This window comes from Rhea pennata, chromosome 10, assembly GCF_028389875.1.
Source record: "Rhea pennata isolate bPtePen1 chromosome 10, bPtePen1.pri, whole genome shotgun sequence".
In the NCBI taxonomy this organism is placed as follows: Eukaryota; Metazoa; Chordata; class Aves; order Rheiformes; family Rheidae; genus Rhea; species Rhea pennata.
This window is the reverse complement of record NC_084672.1, coordinates 15,823,880-15,846,682: the sequence shown is the minus strand read 5'-3', so window position 1 is coordinate 15,846,682 and position 22,803 is coordinate 15,823,880. Positions and strand designations below refer to the sequence as shown.

Genomic DNA, 22,803 nt, shown 5'->3' with positions numbered 1-22,803 from the left:
ATGGTTCTTGTTCTTATTAAATGTGTCTTCCAGATTACATTTTTTCATACACATTTTTCATTTTTCCATTTTCCCCCAGTAAATCTCTTCTTGCTTCACACATACATTTTACACATGCTCTTACCTCCCAATATTCATGTTTCTGTTAATGTTTATTCTTCCAGTTGTTAAATGCCATCTGACACTTTACTAAAAATAAACAAATCATCTGCTGCATCATACTATTTATGTCATTACATAGTTTACGAACACATTAAAAATGCTTTTGAGTTTGTTATTCATTCTCCATTATACAAACATTAATATCAAGTTGAATAATTCCCAATTTTCCAAATAATCTATCAGGATTTCCAGACAATTTAAAAAAATATTAGCTATTGATATATTGCCTGAACTTGTTCAAGGTTTTTGTTCTTGTTGTTTCTTTATGCTGTTTGTTTTTTTGTTTTTTTTGTTACCCTATTACTGATACCCACTTTCTCTCTTGACTGCATATTCCTTATCTCTTCACCAGCAACATAAGAAGTTGCCATTTTTTTGCCTATGCTGACAGTGAGAGCACTTTTGTATTCTTCCTGGACAACCTAAATTTCCCACCGATTAAGTAGGCAGTGAATAACAGTGTTGGAAAGTTTATAACATGGGATTTATTTTCCAATGTACATTACTGAATGGAACTGCTTCCCATTAACTAGACAAAAAGAATGTTTCAGATAACAAGATTCAAAACCTTTAAAATCCCAATATAAATCCTAAAAAAATTGTTATAAATCAAACACAGAAAGATCGCGAATTTTCACCATCACCCCCAGATCAACAGTATGAATTTCAGTTGCTCAGTGCCAATAGTATATTAAGTTCTGCAACATCTTTTAGCCCATATGAGTCAGACATTTACAAGACTAGCTTTCTTTGACTGCTACCCATCAGAGGGGGACATTTCCACGTTAAATCATAGCAAAAGTGGAGGATGGATCAGCTTGTTTAAGCTTAACAAGCAGCGAGAAATCAGCTACATTCTCCTGCAAGGTACTACCTAAGTAATTTATGAGTAGTACTTACTCAAGTAATTTAATGGGTAAGTTATGAAACAAAACATGCTCTGAAAAAGCATGAGCACAATTCCATCTGTTTAATATTCTATTGAAACATATATTTTTTGTTCCTGGTAAACAAAAAAATGGGAAATTCTGAAGAACTAAGAACTTACGCCTTAAATGTATTTATTTGAAGTAAACTCCCATAAGAAACACCAGCTATACTGCTAACATGCATAAAGTGTTACTGTCATACTACAAAATTCAGGCTAATTTAATAATACCTGATGTGCCTTACATCATGTTCCAATGATGCAATAATATGCTGCTAAATGAGTCACCTTGCATTAGCTTCACGGCAATAGCATAGCTGATTGCTATTGAAGGGAAATTGGTATAGCAATATTACTGGAAATGTTGATGGATCGTATTTTTTTCATTGATCCAAAATACAAAGTTTCTAAAGAGCCATATTTATTACCAATAGGCATACAACTTGCGTAATAATAGTAGCCAGAAATGAGTTAAAAATCCATGTCGCTACTGAATAAAACATACATATATATATAGTATAAACAGTAAGATATATTCCTGTATACTTTATATTGTACCATATTTCTGTATGTCATACTGCATGAAATATAAATATAGAAGTATATGTACACATTTCATATACTATACATTTTGTGGTATATATTTCATTTAGTATTATAATTTTACATATAACAAGTAAATAGTATTTAGTCATACACAATCCATAACTCCTTCCAGCATTCATGTGCTTCAGATTTAAATGGCTATCATCAATTAACTTTTTTGCCAAATGATTTGTATAACATGAAAATTGCCCTGTCATCATACAGGACCATACAGATTACGAAGTTAAAGAAATACAGAAAATTAAGTCTTTCTATTAAAAGGCTGTACTTTAAACAACAGTATTGGCACATGCTGCCTCTTTAGTTACTGCCTAACATCCGTTATACTTAGCACCCGATTTCATCTCCCTTCTCACATGTTGGGTACTATACAGACTTAAAATTATTACTCATTATCAAAAGAGGGTGAATGTGTTATTTTCACATGTCAAAAAAAATCCATAATGTCCATTTCTCCCACATGATCACTTAGGACTGAAACAGAAAACTAGTGAATTATTTGCAACTCTCCCATCATCCTCAGTGCAGGGAAGCCAAGCTCCTGCACCCCGCCAGGACTGCTGGGGGAGTGCCTCCCCACGGCCATGCAGAAGAGCCCCCCGCTCCATCAACCAGACTGGGCACAACAGGGCAGCAGCCTCCCTAGCATCACGTTTGCCTTTGTGAAGATGCACACAAACAATTAAACTGGTATTCAAGCAACAGCTACAAATGTCAGGTGTCTCGCAGTTAGCCCAACTTAATTTAAAAATAACACAGATTCACAGCTTTCTTAGCTATCAGACCTGTCAAAGGAACACGCAGTGACAGCTGGATACGTTTTTCATGATACTGAAAATAGTTACCCATTCACTCTCTACAGTCTAATCTCATTTCATTTACATATGCTACCATTTTCAATATTATTTTAGATAAAGAACTACTTTATTACAAGAAGCTTTCTGAAAATTTGATCTATATACAGTTTAAGATATGCAAAAAAATGCCCTTCCCAAACCTGCAAATACACAGCCAACGTGAATGCTGGGGTTCACACAAAATCACAAATAAACCCCTCCAATTCAAAGACATAACAGCAGACTTTCTGTCAAGTCATATAGCATCACATTCCATTCTGAGAGCAAAATAGTTTTTACATTCCTTCTAAAGAGCTATCAGTTCTTTGAGTAGTTAAAAGTTTTTGACCTTCATCTAAACCATTTCTGTATAAGCCTCGATGCGATTTTACGTGTGCTTTCAGGGCGTACGTACTCTACGCGCCATTCTGAAACACACGCACATGGAAGAGGATTCAGAGCTTAGTTGCAAAGCACTAGACTAGCACAGGTTTTAACATAGCACACAGACACCATTTACCAATATTCACCCTAAACCACATAAAAACAAAGACAAATACAAGTACCTTATTCAGCAGTGCTATTTACATGAACAGGCCTAAAGGAAAATGCTCTGCGCTAGCAAGCTCCCTTTTGGTCCCTTTCAAACACTTGATGAAAATAAACCTCGAAAGTACGTACCTCCTGTTTGGTAAAATATTTACAAGTTACAGTTGTATTTACATTCTTGTGACCCAGTGTTACATCTGACTCGCATTTCTTTGGCGGTAGAAGTTCTATGAAGATAATCTTCACATTTAAATCCACACTAAAATTTCCAGATGTATTTGAGTCACTTAGATTTCTAAGCCACATTGAAAATCAACTGAGCTTAAGTTTCTACTGCATAAATACAAAGTATTTAGGTTCCTAATATTCCATCCAAATTACTGCTGAGATCATTTTCACTAACGGGTGAAAAGACTCATCATATTTCCACATCAGATGTATTAATACAGTTTACACTAGTGACAGATAGAAAGAACTCCAGTGAGAAGAAAGTAGGTTAGAGAATATTTGGACAAGTTAGATATTTTCAGTTCGTCTGAACCTAAAGACATACTCAGAAAACTGGCTCTTTCAATTTTAGAAACATTAGTGGTTGATTTTAAAAACTCGTGGTTCAGAAAGAAGGTAGAGACTGGAAAACTTTTTTTTTTTTTTTTTTTTTTTTTTTTTTTTAAGGAAGGAACAAAAAAGCAGGGGCTTGCAGTTCCTCAGCAATTTAAACTTCCCGCCTTGGGAGAACACTGGAGCGAGCAGACTGCGCATGTCAGAGGATAACAAAGAAGTGACATGGATTCAGCTAGAAAAAGCTATGCAAATCCAATCCCATTTCCTTTTTAGACAGCATAAGAGGTATTTTAATAAGGCTTTTACTATTTCCACATTTCACAGGTGAGCTAAGGGAACATGGACAACTGAAACTACTGCTCAAGAGAGAGCATAGCTGGTTCAAAAGCAGTAATTAGGAGTTGAGGATCACATTAGGTGAACATATTAAGTGAGATTTCACAGGAATCTGTCTTGGGTATCATTCCACGTCTTAATTAGTGACTTGGATGAAAAATGAAGACCACATCTTCTAAATTCAGCGTAAACAATCCTGAAAGGTCTCTAAACGCAGTGCAAGACTGGAATTCAATTGGGCTGACAAATTTAGAAGAGGTAGAAGCAATGTGGTAAGATGTACATAAATTCTTACCTATGCATGGAACCTATAAAATAAAAAATACAGGCTAAGCAATGACAGGCTGAGCAGTATTACTGCAGAAAACTAATTGGGAAATTTTAGAGCACCATCAATTAAACACACCAAAAAGATTATGTTTGCTATGAAAAAGGCGAAAATCGTACAGTAAAAATTAACCGTATTATCAGAAAGTCAGAAGAAATTTCTTTTTTGTTTATCTGGTAGCGATGAGGTCTTAGGTGAGGTACTGCACCTAGTTTAAAACACCAGAATTCAACTGGAGTGTGAACCTGCTGGATAAAAACCTACAGCAAAGCATAAGCCTTTCTACCAATACACCAGTATCTCAGATAGCTCTTCTAATGTATCTCCTATTATAAATAAAATAAATAATTCTGCAATGGGAACCCTAAGCTCTTCCACAATAAATACAAATGCAAAAGTTAAATCAGTTTACAGTTAAACCAGTTTATGTTACAGTCCTATCTTTTCTAAAGGCTCTACTATCATTTTCATCATCTACTGGATTTGCAGACTCTGCTGACTTAATAGAGAATAGTTCTTCTCTGCGCCCACTGTTGTAAGACAAAGAGTTAGATGCTTAGGTTACAGCAATACTTAGATAAGGCATCAAAAAGACTTTCCAAGACAAATTATTATTTGAGCAATTGGAGATGTGGGGCGGGGCGGGAACCTATCATCACGATAGAGTCTCCTCCATCTCTAGAGGTTTCTAAGAGCTGACCGGACGAGCGCCTACCAGCAGCAATGCAATGTTTCTTCATTCAGATTGACAAAATGATGTCTCAAGATCCCTTTTGACCTTTCTCGCTATTTCAGCATTGCGAGCTTCAGTGAGAGCTGTATTTAAGGCACTGGCAGAGATTTATGATACATATTAGAAACAAACAAAACCCCCCTCATCATTTCCTACCTCCAATTAAATGAGTTGAAACATCATCATATACTTAATTGATATGATAAAATTAAAAGTATGAACTGCAACTTATCACAGAATTGATTGATATTTTAGTCTGTTTTATATTTTCCTAAATATAAAAACAAAAAGATAATGTACGATAACATTTTTTTCCCTTTCTTAAACATTTTGAGTATATGGAAACTGGAAGATGAAATATTAAGGAAAGGATCAAAGGACTAAAAAGCACTGTTAATAGAAACAAATACATGTAAGATATTTACTTTGAAATAGCCACATGTAATGATTAAAACAGCGCTTGATGCAGACAATTAGGATATATAAAAGCATCTTCCACAATGAGAAGCTAAACAACAGGAATTACACACTCATTACCACAAAAAGCCAGAATTTTACATAAAGTTAACATAAACCTGTTCTGCAAGGCAGAACATTAAGTTAATGAGAAAATTAGCTTGCTTCCAAACTAATGTCAAGTTTAAGCTAGTATATTTAAACACTGTACATACCGAGTTATTTAAGTAACACTAATAACATTAATACAATGTTTTACTGTTTAGACTGGCAATAACACGAAGTTCGTAATTTCAGTTTAAAGAGGTATATTGCTTTCTGTGAGCACATTACTGAAAGGTCACCCATTCAGTCACAAATACATCTTTGTGTGTCACACCTGTGTTGCACAGAAGTGGTAAAGTCTCCAAGAAATCTTCACTCTAAAATGAGCATTTAGAGGCAAAAAAAAAATTCTCAGCTTAATTTAAAAGCATAACATTAAAAACCAAGAAATAATGCAGGATTGCACTGGATAATCTAATTATAAATAGTAAAACTCTGAAGACATTTTTTCCATAAAGCAGGGTACTTAATGAACTATATTGAGCAATTATTAGTATTTGGGGGGGGGGGGGGATAAAAAAAAGCCATCTATTATATCTCATATTAGAAGGATTCAATTTCTATTAGCAAGAAAAAAGTAAATGGCATATTGGACAGCCATTCCTTACTCAGGGAAGAGTGGCTGCCTGGGATGAAAGGAGAAAAGTCAGAAAGCATCACATTAAAAAGGAAAAACAGGAATCGGAAGCGCTGCTAATCCCTACCGGATAGTATGTAAGCCCTGCCCCTCCAGGGCATTCTGCTCTTAGAGCAGAATTTTGACAGACTTTTGATTTATGGTGGATGGGCACTGTTTTTCCTCTCTTTAAGGCCAAGGAATTTTTTCTTCAATACCACTCTCAGTGATTCAGGACACACAGTTTTAGCTTTTCCCACATGTCGGGGGTTAGATTTAAGCCAGCAAATTCAGCAGATGAAGGATGGCTATTATTGTCACTTGTTCCATATAAGGGACTCGCCCCACTGAATTAAAGGGAATTTAGGCAAAGATATCACTAAAGAAACTAAGAAACAGCAAGTGATATTGCTAGTGTCTTGGTCCAAGACCACAATCATCATCTTGTCTCTTCAAGAAGGGCTGGAAAATGACTGGGATCTAAGTTGTCAAAGCAGAACTGATAACAATCCTTCATTATGTCAAAATAATTAAGGAAGAAAACAACATCTGCATAATTTTATTGCCAACAGTGTCCAAATCAATTAAATTCATGGCAACAGCAGAGCCTAAAATACATTATATTGATCTTCCCTTTTTCTTGGCAGTCTCAGAAAATGAACCTGGTAGACTTGTCCAAGATGTACTTCATACAGTCTACTGATGCACAGAATTTAATCAGGTGAATTTAAAAAAAAGACAAGGCTTAGGTTTTCACACTAGTCATTCTGACCACCAATTCCTGGATGCACTCTCCAAGACACTGGAGAGGTACTGCCAAGTTCCTTGTGAGCCTCATGATTCAAGCATGAAATCCAGTAGTATCTCACTGCGTCACAGTGAGTCCTCTACTTGCAAACAGTCAGTAGAGTAGTAGTATACTTTCCTGAGCTTCCTCTTGTCAGCTCTCCAGTGGACCATGCAACTGAAATGAGGACCCTTTCTATTACTCTTTGGATATAAAAAAGTATTTGAAGCACTAGATTAGTAGGTTTTATTATTCTTAGTTTTTTTTTTTTTTTTTTAAGTCTTGTTATTCAGTAACCATAAATAATAGTAACACAATTTGAAGCTAAAATGAAATAAGAGTATTTAATTCATAGCATCCCAAACCAGTCAACATAAATACAGAGAGACAGGTGAACAAATAAACCATCACCAATGAAAAGACCACCACTGCTATTCTGAACAACCTACCTACACTCTAAGGGTACATCAGAACAGTCTCTTCTCCTTGTCCAGCTAATCTGTTCCTCTTGGCAAGGTGGTAGCCTTTGTACCTTATATTTCTGGTTGTATCCAAAAAGAGAGCCTATTGGGAAGTCTGTCAGAGAGCCCACCATAAAACAGATCTTCCTGTTGGAAGTTTCCATTGCAGAATATCTTTGGAAACGTTTCCAGAAATCTTCAGACTGCTCTGTATCTTGGTGGAACATGTTAAGTCTTACAACAAACATCCCCTTCATAGTCTTCTGGGGACTAATTTTAACTAAGAGCAGCCAGACTGATTTCTGGATAAAGATAGACCGTTCCAGTTTCTTTGATATGCAAACTTATCTTTCTTACACTAACTGTCATCTCTCATTTGCTAAACAACCGATAAATAGTTGATTATCAACTTACAAAAAATTCCTTGCTTCAGCAAGGAGCACAATAAATAGAACAAACGCAAGGAGTACATTACTGACTCTTGACCGTGACCAGACACAGTGGATATTCATCGCTTTGAGGTGAATTGTCTCCGACATCTCTCTCCTAGCAGTGCCACAACAATGCCATGTTCTGAGGCTATGATATTAGGAATCTAGAGAGCAACAGTTGTTAAAAACAATTTCTCTCTTTCAAAAACTTTTGTCCAGGACTGGAGAACACGAGGCCTGAAAGGTTGTAGTCTGCACTGGCAGAGAAGTACCAAAAGGGAACAAGAGCCATATGATCCAAAGACAGGGTTCTGGGTACAAACCTTAACCTAGATTTTGGCTAGCGAGGTTAAGTTAAGTTGTATGTAAAATGCTGAGAATTTTTAACATATATGAATAATCTAGGTATCATGGTCTAATCCTGATGTGCAGTCAGTACTGGTCTGGAACTCTGTTGACAGACTCGGAAAGAATAACTCCTTTAGCATATTGTTGAAAATGCTCAATCACCATCTTTATGAAAAACATAGGACTTTATTCTCATAAACTACAGAACCAGTTCCACTTGCACATAGCAAGAGAATCTCCTCTAAGGGGAGGGGTGTGTGTGTGTGTCTGTACACACACACACACACACACATATATCCCTTTATATATATATATATATATATATATATAATCTCGCCATACACACACACACACACACACATATATGTAAAATCTCAAGTGCAAAGTAATTTGACAACTCAGAACCCAGAAAATTCATTCTGCATTCTACATTCTTGTTCATGGTGTGCAGTAGCTTGACATGTTCAAGTAATTTAAACTGAATTTTAGTTCAGATTATTCCATTTGCTTTCAATTATTGCTATACTTACTTGACAGCCTGGTAACCCCGTATCTCTACCATATAATGGAAATGGACCTCTATCTGAGGCTTTTCCTATAAAAGAAAAACATTTCAAATTAGATTATTTTTAAAATCTGCTAGATATTTGCATCAGCTGTGCTTACACAAGTAATTAAAAAAATCTGTCAGTATCACAGTAAAATTACAAAAATTAAACTGCATAATTAAGAGTAGGCTTCTATTATGTCTGTACTTAACACATGGAAATAACACCACTGTAATAGACAACTTACTTACCTAATCCCACCTCTTACATAACCCATGGTTATGTAAGAATCAGCAAGAAAGAACTACGAATTTTTGTATTGTTCTAAAATATCCCCTTGGTGTTTTAGAATTAAAAAAGCAAAGGTTCAGTGCAACTTCACTTCCACTACTGTAGAGAAAAGCTGACAGATTATTTTAGATATTTCTTCTTCTTCCTGATAACTAACACATAAGCCAGTATCATCTGAGGTGATGAATATACTAAACGGTAAAATAAAAACCAACAAAACCACAAGAAAATGAAAAAAAAAACCCTAAATTTAAAAAAGAAAACCCACACACCAAACTTAAATCTTGGTCAAATAATTCAACGCCAGCCACTCATCCCTTAAACTTTCATTTCATGCAAATTCTGTTCAGATACCAAACCCAAGCAGTAGATCCATCCAAATCGCAGAGCAGACTCTTCCTTTCTGGCCCATGAGCATTATTTGCCTGCAGGTACCGTGTGCCAAGTAAGAGGTGCCTGCCGAGTAGCTGCTCGCTGGCGTTGCTATTCGAGGTCAAAAGGCACGAGTCATTTGGCAGTTCCAGAAACAGTACCTAGCGCTCTACTTACTGGTTGTGCCAAATTGAAGTGCTTGTATCATAACGCGCAGTGTGGAAGTTCTTCACTAGTGCTCAGAAGTTTATCAATCAACACTTTTTCTTAAATTTGTGAATAGAAAACTCTGCCAAACGACGTTAGGCATCAGAGTCTCATCACGTACGTATGTACCTAACAGAAAATACCAACTGCGTATTCCTGCACCAGCTATGACAAACTTGCAACTAAGAAACATCTCACAATGCCATTCAGATTCTTATCCAAAAGTAAATATTAATTAGCCATGGTGCCTATCTATTAAAAAACCATAAAACATTTGAAAGCAAATGCCATGTTACCTACGGAATTCCTCTTTCCAAACAACGTGTACATCATTCAGTTGTTATAAAAATAAGAAAGAGTAGTTGCCTTTCTTGCACATTCCATTTCAGTGATGAATAGCTATGTACTACTGCAATTCCACCACGGGCCTTCCTTTGCTTTGACTGCTTTTATCTTAACTACCACAAATTCCTGAATTCATTTCACAAGAAGAGACAAAATAAGCTAATCGTTCATTAAAAAAAAAAAGTGTTATTTGAATGAGATTGACACTCTTGGAAGAACGTCTCTGCAAGGTTATCACACTGACAGCTGCACGTACTCTGGTCAACAATAGTTTGCTTGAAAAATCGCAGCATCACTTTAACAAAGAGAAGAAAAAAGTTAACATTTTTCTGCCTCTAGCAACTATCAGACACCAAGCAAACAAAATACCTAGCACGCAAAATTATGTGAAGTAGTATGAATCATGCTGTTCATATTAACCAGACTCAGCATTTTCTTTCCAGAAAATGAGAATCTTATACCACATGATAAACAACTTTGACTGGAGTATGCAGTTTTCCAGGCAGGCTTTAAAACAAATATTTGTACAAGAGTCAATTACAGAGACTGGAAAAAATACGATTTAAATTATGGTTTATGTAACAAGAAAGAAATTGTTAGATAAGAATGTGTAAAATCATGTTATTTAAATGTTATCGCTTTAGGAAAAAAAACTGAACAAAAACCTACTCTACCAAATTTGGTTCTAAGAAATCATCTAGAAAATCAAGGCTGCCTGATGCAGTGCAACCTAGGCACTTAGAGATTACAGGTGGAGCAAATAGACATTTAACCTATGTTCAAGTGGCTAACCTCTTCCATGCAGGGCTTGGAAAGCAACCTGGGATGAAGGACAATATAACACCTTTGCTGAAAGTCTCCCCCAACCACATTCCCATTAGAGGCACTTTAGGTACCACCCTCAAAGCTGCAGCACCACAATGTGAAAGCTTCACAGTATTAAACAAGAAAATCAACAAGCATCGTGCCACCCAAACACCAATTCTATTAATCTCAAGTGCTATTTGGTGTTCTCTCTTCCAAGGCCTATCCACCTCCTTCTCCTGCAGCAAAGCTGGAGTGCACTGCCAGTGGCACAGTTTCACAGCTGTGAGGCAAAGGCACGGGAGACAGAAGAGGACCTGTCTTCAATACTGCCGAAGCACCTATGGCATCAGACAAAGCATGCAAGTCCTAGAGTGAAGATGAGCAAGGCAGAAGGCTGCTGGAAAGAAAGTGTGGCAATCTAGACCTGCTGAAGAGTAGAGCATCTATCATCCCAGCACGGCCTTCCCCCACTACTGCTGTCCCAAGTGATGCTGCACGATGAGTCCCGTTTCTCCATTCTTCTGCCAAGCACAGCCAGACTGGTTGAGAACTGCACAGTCCAGGAGAGGATGAGAAGGCTCCTGCAACTTACCTGACACTACATGAAAAAGGTTTAACGCTATCATGCTGCTTGGTCATACCACCCTATGGTTTCTAATATCAATATAATTGAAGATTAAAAGAGTATCAACAATGAATTTTCTGTTGTCCTTTCAAAAAAATTTTCGCTGCTCATGTCAAGGCAAGGTGCTACTCTCAATATTTAAAGCTTTATAAGCAAACCATACATAGTGGTTACACATCAATAGAAAGAAAATACTTTGCAACTGCTTCAGATAAGAAGTGAGTATTTGAAGTGTGGGTATTTGCAAGTTTGAGAGCTCCTACTTCTCCATAAGATTTTGCCAGGCGGGTCAGTGCCATACACACTGTCTCATTGATGCATGAGAAATCACTGGCAAGAAAGTTCCAATAAAGTTCAAACACATGTTCATAGTTGGAAACTTAGTAATTTAGATTCTTAAGAGATCAACAGAAAAGTACAAAAATGCTGCAAAAAAACAAACCAAAACAAAAACATACCCTTAGTGGAATGAGCACTAGAGTATATGAGCAAGCAGATTTTAAAAATACAGTGACACTGAAAGCCAAGGCATATCCTGAAATACCTTGCACAAGACTTGCTGCTCAGTATGATATACCCTCTTCAGATCCTGTTTTATTTTCACAAAATATTCATGAGAAGCAAACAGGCAACTTAAGCCACTTCATCCAGCTAACAGTTTTTTCAGCTCGAGAACTTCCCATCAGACTCTGCAGCAGAGCTTCCTGCACAGGGCTATTTGAATCATCAGCTTCTTAAATCGCCTTTATCATGTGCTTCCTAGCAAGTTATGGGTTTCACAATTTAGGTGTCATCATTCTGAGGTAAAAATCTGTGCTTGCTTAAGAAGTAGCCTAACATTAACCTTTTCTTCAGGTTAAATACTGGTGGCTTTATACCCCTGAGTTTTGCTTGCCATATAGATTTGAATCAAAGAAACAGGTATGTAAAAAGAATTGACCTGGCTGTATACAGAAATCAAAACTGCACAGATCAACTCACAAAGTATTTGAATCTTTTAGTAACTTGGAATGAGTTTTGCATTTTTATTTTCAAGTAATGAAGTTTCACATGGTTTCATAACAAAAATTTCAATGATCTAATCATTACCTAACAAGCTTATAGCCCAAGGACTACAGATTTACAAGAAACCAAACTAAAAAAAAACAAAAACAAAAACAAATCCTATTGAGCTTTTTGAACCACAAGTATTTCATAACTTCACAAACTTAAAACATTGATACATGCTGTACCATTTCAAGTACTAACAGGCATTCAGTGAATAATTTTTTTTCTCTTGCAATTGCTTGATTGTCTAAATATGATATGTTCACAGCTTAATATAGCTTTTGAACACTGCACAAGGAATAGTGTTCCATAATAAATCTCTCTGTACAACAGCTGTGCAGCCTAAATAGACGTAACACAGAATGAAACTACAACGGCAAGATGCAAAGTGATAGCTGAAAACAGCACTACATGAACTCAGCTGAGGACTACTCCAGTGAACCTGCTACAAATGTCCACCAGCAGCAAAGCAGCCTTTTCTCACTGCTTCCAGATAACACCTAGTTTATGAGAGCAGGAGAGAACGTAACTCTGCAGAAAATTACTTCACTGCCCACAGAATTAACCCTTTACAGCCTGAAGATTTCTTTAAGCATTTTCCCAAGAATATATTTGGTTAGCAGTTTGGAAGGCACTAGCGCTTTTAAATAAAGCAATGTTTATTATCTAACACGAATGCCATGGTGACCACAGCTGGCAGCTGCTCTGTTAGTGAGACACGAAGTGTGACTACCCTGCTTGTGTAAAGAATAATCTTTCAGGGAATTCTAAAGCATGCTTTTGCATTTCCTAATCAGCATTTCATCATTCATAATATCGTTAACAGGTCAAAACACATGGCTTACCCAAAAGTCAGCTTATAACAGAACATTCAGGATTCATTCTAGGTAGTTTTTATTTATTTATTTATTTACTTATTTTGAAGGCTGGAAATTTGTTCTTCATTTTTGTAGTATAGGATTTCATATAAATGTATCACATACCTCCTCACAGATCTGAGGACCACATAGGGAACAGCTTCCTAGTTGCAAGGATGAAGTAAAGGACTTAATTTTAGAAATGCCTAGAAGAATTTCATAATCACCATCTACCTCCTCGAATCTTGAAAGGTTCCCATGTCCCCAAAAGGTTATCAAATTAATGTTGGTAGCTTCTGCAAGAAATCACTTACACTGCTTTCGCCCCCTTCATTTCTAACAACAGAATCAGTATTTCAGTTAACTACAGAACATGTTAAAGTACTTTTTCATGTTCTTGTCCACTGCAAAAAGGAACAAATGCAAAAACTATACCGACAACTGCATATGAAAGATGCAAGAAAAATATTTCAAAGAAGTTTTAAGCAGTTTTCCATAATACCTAATATTGCTTTCCAGCACACCACAAAAATGGAAATAAAGTATGTAAAGCTTTTGGAATACCAACTTTACTGCCTCCAGTCAGTGCAGGTCTAGTCTTTATTTTTAATTTTGTTGTTTAAAGAAAAAAAAGTCTTACTCCGCAGTTCTCACTCAGTCTAGCGGAATAAATTTAAATTTGATTAAAACCTAACAACAGCCCTGCTTCTAGTATTTCGTGTACCGCCTTCTTAGAAGCAAGACTGATTGACACACGTAGCCATAAAGTTTTACTACACATCAAGACATTTCCCACAACACCTGAGGAATCATTTCATCTATATACACAGCCCTACATATTTTAAAGATACCCAAAATATTACACTTACATACATTGTATCTACACAAAGATATTACACATCCTTTTCCTTATACTACTTGTGACCAAAACTCCTACAAACGAAACACAAAGCTAACGCAACGCAGTTTGAAGCAAGCGCTTCACACCAGCCGCCGCCACCCTGTCCGCAGCGGCGCGCGCGCGGTGCCGGGCACCGAGCACGCCGCCGGCTGCGCGGCCGCTCTCCGGCGAGCCGCTGCCAGCGAGCGCAGCTGCTGGACTAGCCGCTCCCTCCACCTCCGCCTCCCAAGCCAAATTACTCACTTAGCTATGAACAATGAAGCAGCAACATAGAAAAATGCCAAGTGCGAGTGAGACTAGTGATAAACTGCAGGATCCCTACGGAGGTCAGTGATTAGCACGTCCCCCGTTGTAATCACTCTCCTAACCTAGCTTTTATCTCATCACACGCTCCATCTTCGCTCAGTCTTCTTGCGACTGCAAGCAGCTTCCCAATCAATAATCCCTGAAGTCTCGCAAACACGTCCACGCTGGCTTGCCTCTTAATAAAGCAGCCAAACCTACAGAATATGAACTGTCTGCAAACTCTTAATATGCATTTTGAAATTTAAGATTAATAAGGGAGCAATTCGTATGCAACAAAATCATGTAACTGAAAAAAGTAGAAATAACTAAAGCAGTAGATTAGAAGAAAAAACATGAAAATTGAACCAGACGTGTGATGCCTACGTGCTGATTAGCACTGCAGTCCTAGGTAGTCCTAAGAATGCTAGTCTGCATATTTTAGAAGAATAGATAAGGAAATAGTACACACAGACTGCAAGTATTGAAAAAATATTTTAGATTCTTTTCATACTGTGACATCTTCTATAAACCACGTTTCCCAGAGGAGAAAAGAAAAGCTTTAACAAAGCTTACCTTTAATACTAGAGTTTTGTCCCCTACTATTACTTACTTCAGTCAAAAATTTGAAAGGCCATGATCCTGAGGAACAATTCCAATACCGTACAAGATTATTATGAGTTTGAATGAGATTTACGGGGTCTGAGTTTCCACTCTCAGGTCTGCCAGAAACATCCTGGTATTCTCCATCTCATAAATTTTCATTTATAAGATAGCAGTATATTTCTAGTATTCAATCCTATGACTGTCTCATCATCTTTGGAGTTTCTTATATCTAAATAACACAAAACATGGAAAATCCACAGCTGGTATCAACTGGAGTCAACTTACTACACATTATAACTGTTGTAATTTAAAAACATTGCATTTGATGCTTTGACGCTAACATTGGACAGCAAATATAAAATTATTGTTTTAATGAAACTTGGACAAGATCCTTAAAAAAAAAAAAAGTTCACTCTTGTTTCCATGCAGTAGTAGAATTATGGAAGTTCAGAAGTTTTTATACTCACAGTTGTGTGACTATTTGCAGTAGATGTCTTTCATTTTAAGCATGCAGCTGATTGAACTGACCAGTCAGTAAGTCAGAGAGTGTATTTATCAATACATTAAACACTACAACCAAGGGATTTCTCACAACTTTTTTGATGGAATATTTTAAAAAGAAATAACGTCAGTATGTGAGGTAGTATTAAAAGAACCTGCTTCCTGAAGACATGCCTATGACACTTTCATCTCATTGATTTGTAAAAGCACTGCTAAGAGAAGATGGAATATTTTGTCAGTTTGCAGAGCACTGTCCGATCTTGTACTACAAAAACAAAATTTATATGTTTATGTCAAACTCTGAAAGTTTCTATTCTATCAGTGGGTGATCCAGGAAGGCTCCTTCCTCCATACTAATTCAGTTCCTGTCCCGTTACTTATAAGAAGCTTCTATCCTTCAAAGTGTGTTAACTAACAAATCAAATGTTTGTAAGGCTATGTGGGCAGAAGTCACTAGCAGGAAGATGTAAATGAGTAGCTGAAGGCTCAGGGAAGGGAGTAAAAACCTCTTAAATAGAGAAAGAGCTTTCTTCCCTTCCTCCCCCAAGCATGTGGTCAAATATCTGTGAACCAAATAATTCTTTAATTGCTGTTCAGTGCATTTAGTATTCAATTCTCCATTACTATGTCCACCCTAGGCTAGCCCTACCTTAAATAATATTACTGCTCTATTAACCTGTAGGGATGTGCTGTGCACACACATATCAGCTAGTGGGAGAAATGGCTGTAATGTAACAGTTATTACACTAAAAATTTACTCAAAATGAGAAACTTAAGGATTTGAATATCCAAGGAAAAAAAATAATAAAAAAACAGAGACAATAATTAGATTGTGTATGCATATGAATACACCCCTCCACACACACAATAGTCATAAGTAGGCATTTTATCATGTCTTTATCCACCCAATGTAATATTTGTGGGGTATGCAAGTATCTTTACTCTGTCTGCTAAAACATCTCTTTTCCATCTTCTTCATCTCACTCTCAAAGGATTTTGTTAAAATTTTTTAAGCAACTAACAAAGTTGTTGCTTACCACCAACTTAAAAAGTTCTGCTGCTCTCCTGTTGTGAAACTGGTCCCAGATCTAAGAACAGAAGTTACTCAGCTTCCATCAGCTACTTTGAATATCAAGTACATTCTTTAGTCTAAAGTCAAGAGGATTTTTTAAGTGGGAAGTAACAGAGAATCCATACTGTACAGCAGAACACCACACTTGCTTCTGATTGAAACACTATTTGTAACACTACTTGCTACAATTGACTTTTTTTTTGGGGGGGGGGGGGCTAATTTAATAAGATTTACTTTCAGAGGAATCTACAGCTCCTCTCACTATCCAAAATCTATTCACTCTCATTAAACCGGCTTTGTCAGCAAAGAAAGACTTTTTCCGCGTTCTCTCTGTATAAACGCATGTACAAACATGGTAAATACAAATTTATAACTGTCTTCCTTAAGGCAACTGGTGAACCCATACAATGGTATACTGTTGTATAAAAGTTTTGACAGTACTTATTTGGATGACTTGCAAAACTCATTCATGTTTCACCCATCAAAAGCAATACAGCCATCCCAATATAGTTAGAAGATTATAAACCCCAAGGTCTCCAGACTAATAACAGCTGCTGAACGGGGGATAGGGGGGAAGCAACACCCCATCACCTAGAGGCTAGAAATTTTGAGAAAAAAAAACATTTAATATTTTCCCATTGTTATTTTTTCAAGTAAACTTCTGCAGCCACCACCGAAACATCACCTGTTAAAACAGACAGCAAAACACTCCATAAAACAATTCCTGAAAAGATGGGTTTCCAGTTCGGGTGCTGAAAATTCATTACTGCTCACATGCACTCTATGCACACACCCTGAGTCAAAACAAAGATGAAACACAAAACCTATAAAAGGATAGCTTAGATGAGCCAAAATAAATACAAAGAACCCTAAGATCTTAAAATAAACATTCTTATTTCAATACCAACCATTACTTACTTACTCTGGATACTTTCTAAACATCAAGTTTTGACTATACTGCATTCCTGATATTTGCATACACTTACAGAAAACACACCCCAGCACTCAAATCCTTCCTCTTCGACCTTGACCACCTTGACTGAAACTAATACTCAAGTGACTTCTGGGCAGTAAGAGATTTTAGACTGTCCAGAAAACAGACCTACCAAGCCCAAACTTCAGAGATAACCGCACAAGACAGAAAGGCAAAGCAGTATGGGCAAAGGGCACACAGAGACTGAGCTAGGGCAGCAATGCTGCTGTGTCCCCAGTCCCACGAAGGACCTTCCAGGCATAATCCTGGAGAACCCTCAAAGACAAAACTTCCCTTCTGCATCCCCAGGACAGAGCTCCCACCATGTATTCCTACATGGGAACTGGTCACAAGGAAAAGGTTTATATATAATACAGGACTTGTACAGGAAGAAAAAAAAAAAAGCTCTGAGATTTTAAGCACTCTATCGACAAACAAAACAAAACAACCCAGCGTTGTCCCACATGCTTCCAGAAGACGGACAAGAAACCAGGCTTAACTAAACCACAGCTTTGGTCTTTTTCATCCCTTTACTAAGTATTAACAGCACGGCCAGAGCAAGTTATTTTTTGTTGTAATTTACTGCATTTGCAGAAGCTTAACCTGCCTTCAGAATCTGTTACCCAAGCACACCCCAAATCCTGGTTTGTTGACAGAAAACAGACCAAAATGGGGTTCTACAGGAGAATTTCACCTTAAATGCAAAAGCTGCTTTAGTCTCGAGATGTATCGTTATCTTGTCACTCAAGATAACGAGAGCTGGTTCATCACTGGAAGCCCAGCTCTGGAGTTACTTTCTTTGCCATGAAGCAGCACTAGCAGGCAGCAGAGAATAACAACTTCAGCTACAAAACTAACTTTGGTAAGTCATTCTAGCTGGTAAGTTGTACTAGTACAACATTATATCTTTATATCTGTATATCTTTAGACTGAAAATGGCAGCTAAGAAGTTATTTTGACTAACCGTGACCACTCAAGAAAAACACTACTTGGGAGAATAATGTAATTATAATGCTAATATACATGCAGAAGAAAGGCATTTTTTTAACTGAGATTTCTACCTGAAATAGGAAAGACTAACTGTAAAAAGGGACAGTAGCTTCCTTTAAAACAGATAATTAGAGATAAGGATGTCTTTACATACATATAGCTCATGGCCATCCCACACATTTCCATGCATCTCTGAAAACATTGATATCTCACTGTCAAGGCATGTAACAGATGAATACTACTTTTACAGCCATATCCAAACCCCACTCCTTAATCCCCCAAACTGTTATAAAGGAAAATACGTTAGTTGTTTATTCTGGGAGGTGAGAAAGTGACATTCTTGGTAGAGAAAGAAAAAAAAAGTCTTTAGAAAGAGATCATAACCGTCATCGAAACAGGACTGAAGAAACACTAACAATAACATCCTGAATCCAGAGACAGTCAAGGGGAATACAAGTCTCAGATTTAAAAGCACCAAGAAACATGACGTGCTACTTATTCAACTACAAAATAAAACTTTCTATCTTATTATCTCAATAAACATTACACCTTGCTTGGCCATATCTTCTTTTCATAGTTATCACACTCCTGCTTTAAATAGCCAAAAGGAGATAAAGAAAACACTGGAAGAAAGTTATCTTAACACGATGTTTTAAAGTAGTAAAGAGGATGATCCAAATAAGTTATTGCTCTGATAGCAAGTCTAGTATCTGAAGTAACCAATTTTTGTATGGTACCTGACCTGGTACAAGAAAGTGTTTTGACAGAAGAAAAAAAAATCTTAAAGAACTTTGTAATATTTGTGTAATAATTCATTAAGGGATTAATAGACAGCCACCAGATAAGGTTTTTCAAATGCAACTCAAAATAGAGAATCATCATTAAATATTTTTCAGTGACACAAACAAGACTCAAACCTTGCCCCTATACTCAATTTTTTCATCATCAACTTCACTGTCTGAAACAATTACTGGAAATCTGGTGCTTGCTGGCAGAACAAAACAACTGAAGACAGGTCACTGATCAAGAGCACTCTGAACTGCACACAAGAAAGGCAATCTGCCTTTTATCCAACCACACGTAAAAAGATGCTTATCACATTCAGGCATGGACCTATAGCCTCCTGCCCTCTTCCGAGAGTCATCTTGGGGAGGAGGAGCTAGGGAAAAACCCTAGGTCGTGATAAGAAAGGTCAGGGGTCCTCGCGCTCTCCTAGCCTTTCCCACTGGCTCGCTTCAACGGCTCCTCAGCGAGCGCGCTCGCGGCTGCGAACCCCCTTCACGGGCTCTCTCCCAAGTGCCAGACAGCGGGGCTTAGGTGGCTGCCTCGGCACAGGAGCACCTGAGCATGGTCCTGAAAGTGCACTTACTTGCAAGGGAAGAGTGAAAGAAGTGAACCTGCAAGAGAAGAGTGAAAGTCCTCCTCACCAGTCTAAACTGTATGGAGGAATGAAAGCAAGAACCATATGGTTTTGATATCTTTTTACCCATTTCACCTGCAGGTACTTCAATTGCCCAAACTCTAAAATGAGGACCATGGAACTTCCATATTATCAAAAGCTTTTATATATAAACTATATATAATTTCTAAGACTCTTTCCCGTTTCATACCTAGCCTTCATCTCTGTTGTAAGCATTCAACTACATATTACACCTTGATAGTAAACATTTATAAACATGCATAAAAAAGGGTTTTCTTGATCCTGTTCTGACTTGTGTTACTTGTCTCAGTATCTCAAGCATCTATTTTACTTCTCATGAACTTGCTTCCCAACCTAAATTTACATTTTTATCAACCCTCTCACTTTCATAATTTTGTCATTACCAATTTTACAGTCCATGCTGGGACCTGTCCTGTTTAACACCTTTATCAATGGCCTAGAAGAGGAGATGGAGCATGCCAACAACAAGTTTGGAGATGACACCTAACAGTGAGGTGTAGTCAATCCACTTGAAGGCAGGACCACAATTCAGAGAGACCTAAATAGTCCAGAGAAATCAGCCAACACAAACTGCACAAAATTCAACAAAAACAAATGTAAAGTCCTGCACCTGTGGATTAACCAAGCCCTTGCAACAATATAGGCTGGGACCCAGAGCTGGGGAGCAGTTCTGCAGAGGAGACCTGGTGGGCTGTGAAGACAGCAAAATAACAGATCGAGGGAAGTGACCATACCGCCCTAATCAACACTTTTACACCGCATCTAAAAATCACACACCTCTAGTTCAGGCCCTCAGCTGAAAAAAGAAAGATAAAAGTGAACTGGAGCAAGTCCAGTAAAGTGTCACCAAGATGACTGGGCACTTCGGGCTGAAGTACTTTCCTTGTGAGGAAAGCCTGAGGGAGCAGGGCTTGTTTGACTTGGAGAAGAGACAGCTTCAGGGGGCCTAAGAGTAACACGCCCAATACCTCCAAAGAGGCTGCCAAGATGACACAGCCGGGCCCCTTGCTGAGGTGCACAGTGCGAGGACAAGAACGAACAGACAAATCAAAACAAGAGAGGTTTTGATTTGATACAAACGTTTTCCCCATGAGGATAACCAAGCATGGCAAATGCTGCCCAGCGACAATCTGCGTCCTTAGAGATTTTCAAGACCAACTGGGTAAATCTCTGAGCAACCAGGTCTGATCTCATTGCTGACCTTGTTTTGAGCATGTTGGACTAGAGCCCTCTGCAGGCCACTTCCAATCTGAAGGATTTCAATCATTTTCTCTTTGGGGGAAAAAAAAAAAACAAAAAAACCCAATAATTTTGTTGCCTTCATTACAGCACTTTCCATTATATGTTTCTTAAATATCTATATTCAAAACCATCGAATAATCTAGGCTGACTTTGTAAGTAAGCATTCCAGAATTAAAACAATAAAAAGTAATAAGGTCAACGGGAAGAGTCCCATTGATTTTACCACCACTGAAACAGGCCTCTCAATAACACATCCCTCCTTTCAATATGTCTCACATTCATTCTAGAAACCTTGATTCTGAAATGCTGCAAGATGCAACTTTGCTTCCAACTTCCGTTCACTCCAGCCAAACTCTTTCCACTCCTCCAATTCCTTTTCTCAGTTTCTTATTTACACTTGGGGCAATGACTTTACACTTCTGTAGCTTCTCTTTACCCCTTCACGCTCAGATCTCATACTTGCTTTGGTTTTCCTATTGCCAAATTTAAACAAAGTAAACAAATTAAAGCTTACTGATGATACCTCTTAATTCATTACTTCTTATACTTTACTCCCACTTAATCTGCAAAAACACTGACGTATTTTGAAATGTATTTATTCCATACCATCTTTCACCTCTGTATTTCCAGTTCTGCCTGAGAGGGAGTTCTCTTGGATACCCAGGCTCTGCAGAGGGCTTTGTAATTTTTGTTGTGTTGCATGAAACAGTAACCTGAATGATAACCAGAACTATTCTGCTTGAAATAAACAACTAGAAGAGGAAAAGTAAGAACAAGTTTAATGGAATAAGAAAGCTGTTGAAGTGTTTAAACCTCCCTGTTTTTAGATTAAAAATTGCACAATAAACATTGAAGAATTACATGAGCTTCATACTACAACTATATCCCCAAAACTCTCACTACTTCTACATTTATTTAGTTCAAATGTATATTTTGGAAGAAAAGAAAAAGTAGTACTGAGGTGATTTAAATCGTTGCACTTTTACTTTCAGGGTTATATTCACAATGTCTATTTTAAGAACTGCTTTGGAAGCAACTGATGTTTTATGCAGTGAACTGCTATTTTCCCAGATGAATATCCATTCTTTGGCTCACAGTTTCCATGACACTAAAAACAAAACATTAATCGGCACCAACTTTGTGTTTGATGGTAAATGCAGCTGCAGCTCACCACAGTTCACAGTGTACCTCGACCCGCTTCTGCTGAACAGAGGCGCTGTATTTCCCCAACGCAATTTCATTGTTTTACAGACAAGTCTTCTCTTGCCAGACTCAAACACTGCAAACTCTGCTGGCGCTCTGTCTCAAAACGAGGAGTTATTCAGCTCTGCAAGCAACAATATTAAAGTCTTCCAAATTACCGAACAAAGTATATAGTCAGAAACAAGACTTTCACTAATACTATCAGTTGCCCCTAAAGTTATGAAGATCTTAGCCACAAAATTTCAAA

The 22,803-nt window shown here is 37.5% G+C and overlaps 1 protein-coding gene across 6 annotated transcripts in view; it reads right to left on the bottom strand.

Annotated features, from left to right (window-relative positions):
• TCF12 (transcription factor 12) overlaps positions 1–22,803 on the bottom strand; it is a 181,823-nt gene that overhangs the window by 66,664 nt on the left and 92,356 nt on the right. For all 6 annotated transcript variants that reach the window (XM_062583358.1, XM_062583353.1, XM_062583352.1 and 3 more), the window contains exon 7: positions 8,777–8,841. In XM_062583358.1, the coding sequence (XP_062439342.1) occupies positions 8,777–8,841 (65 nt within the window). The remainder of the gene's footprint in view (positions 1–8,776; positions 8,842–22,803) is intronic.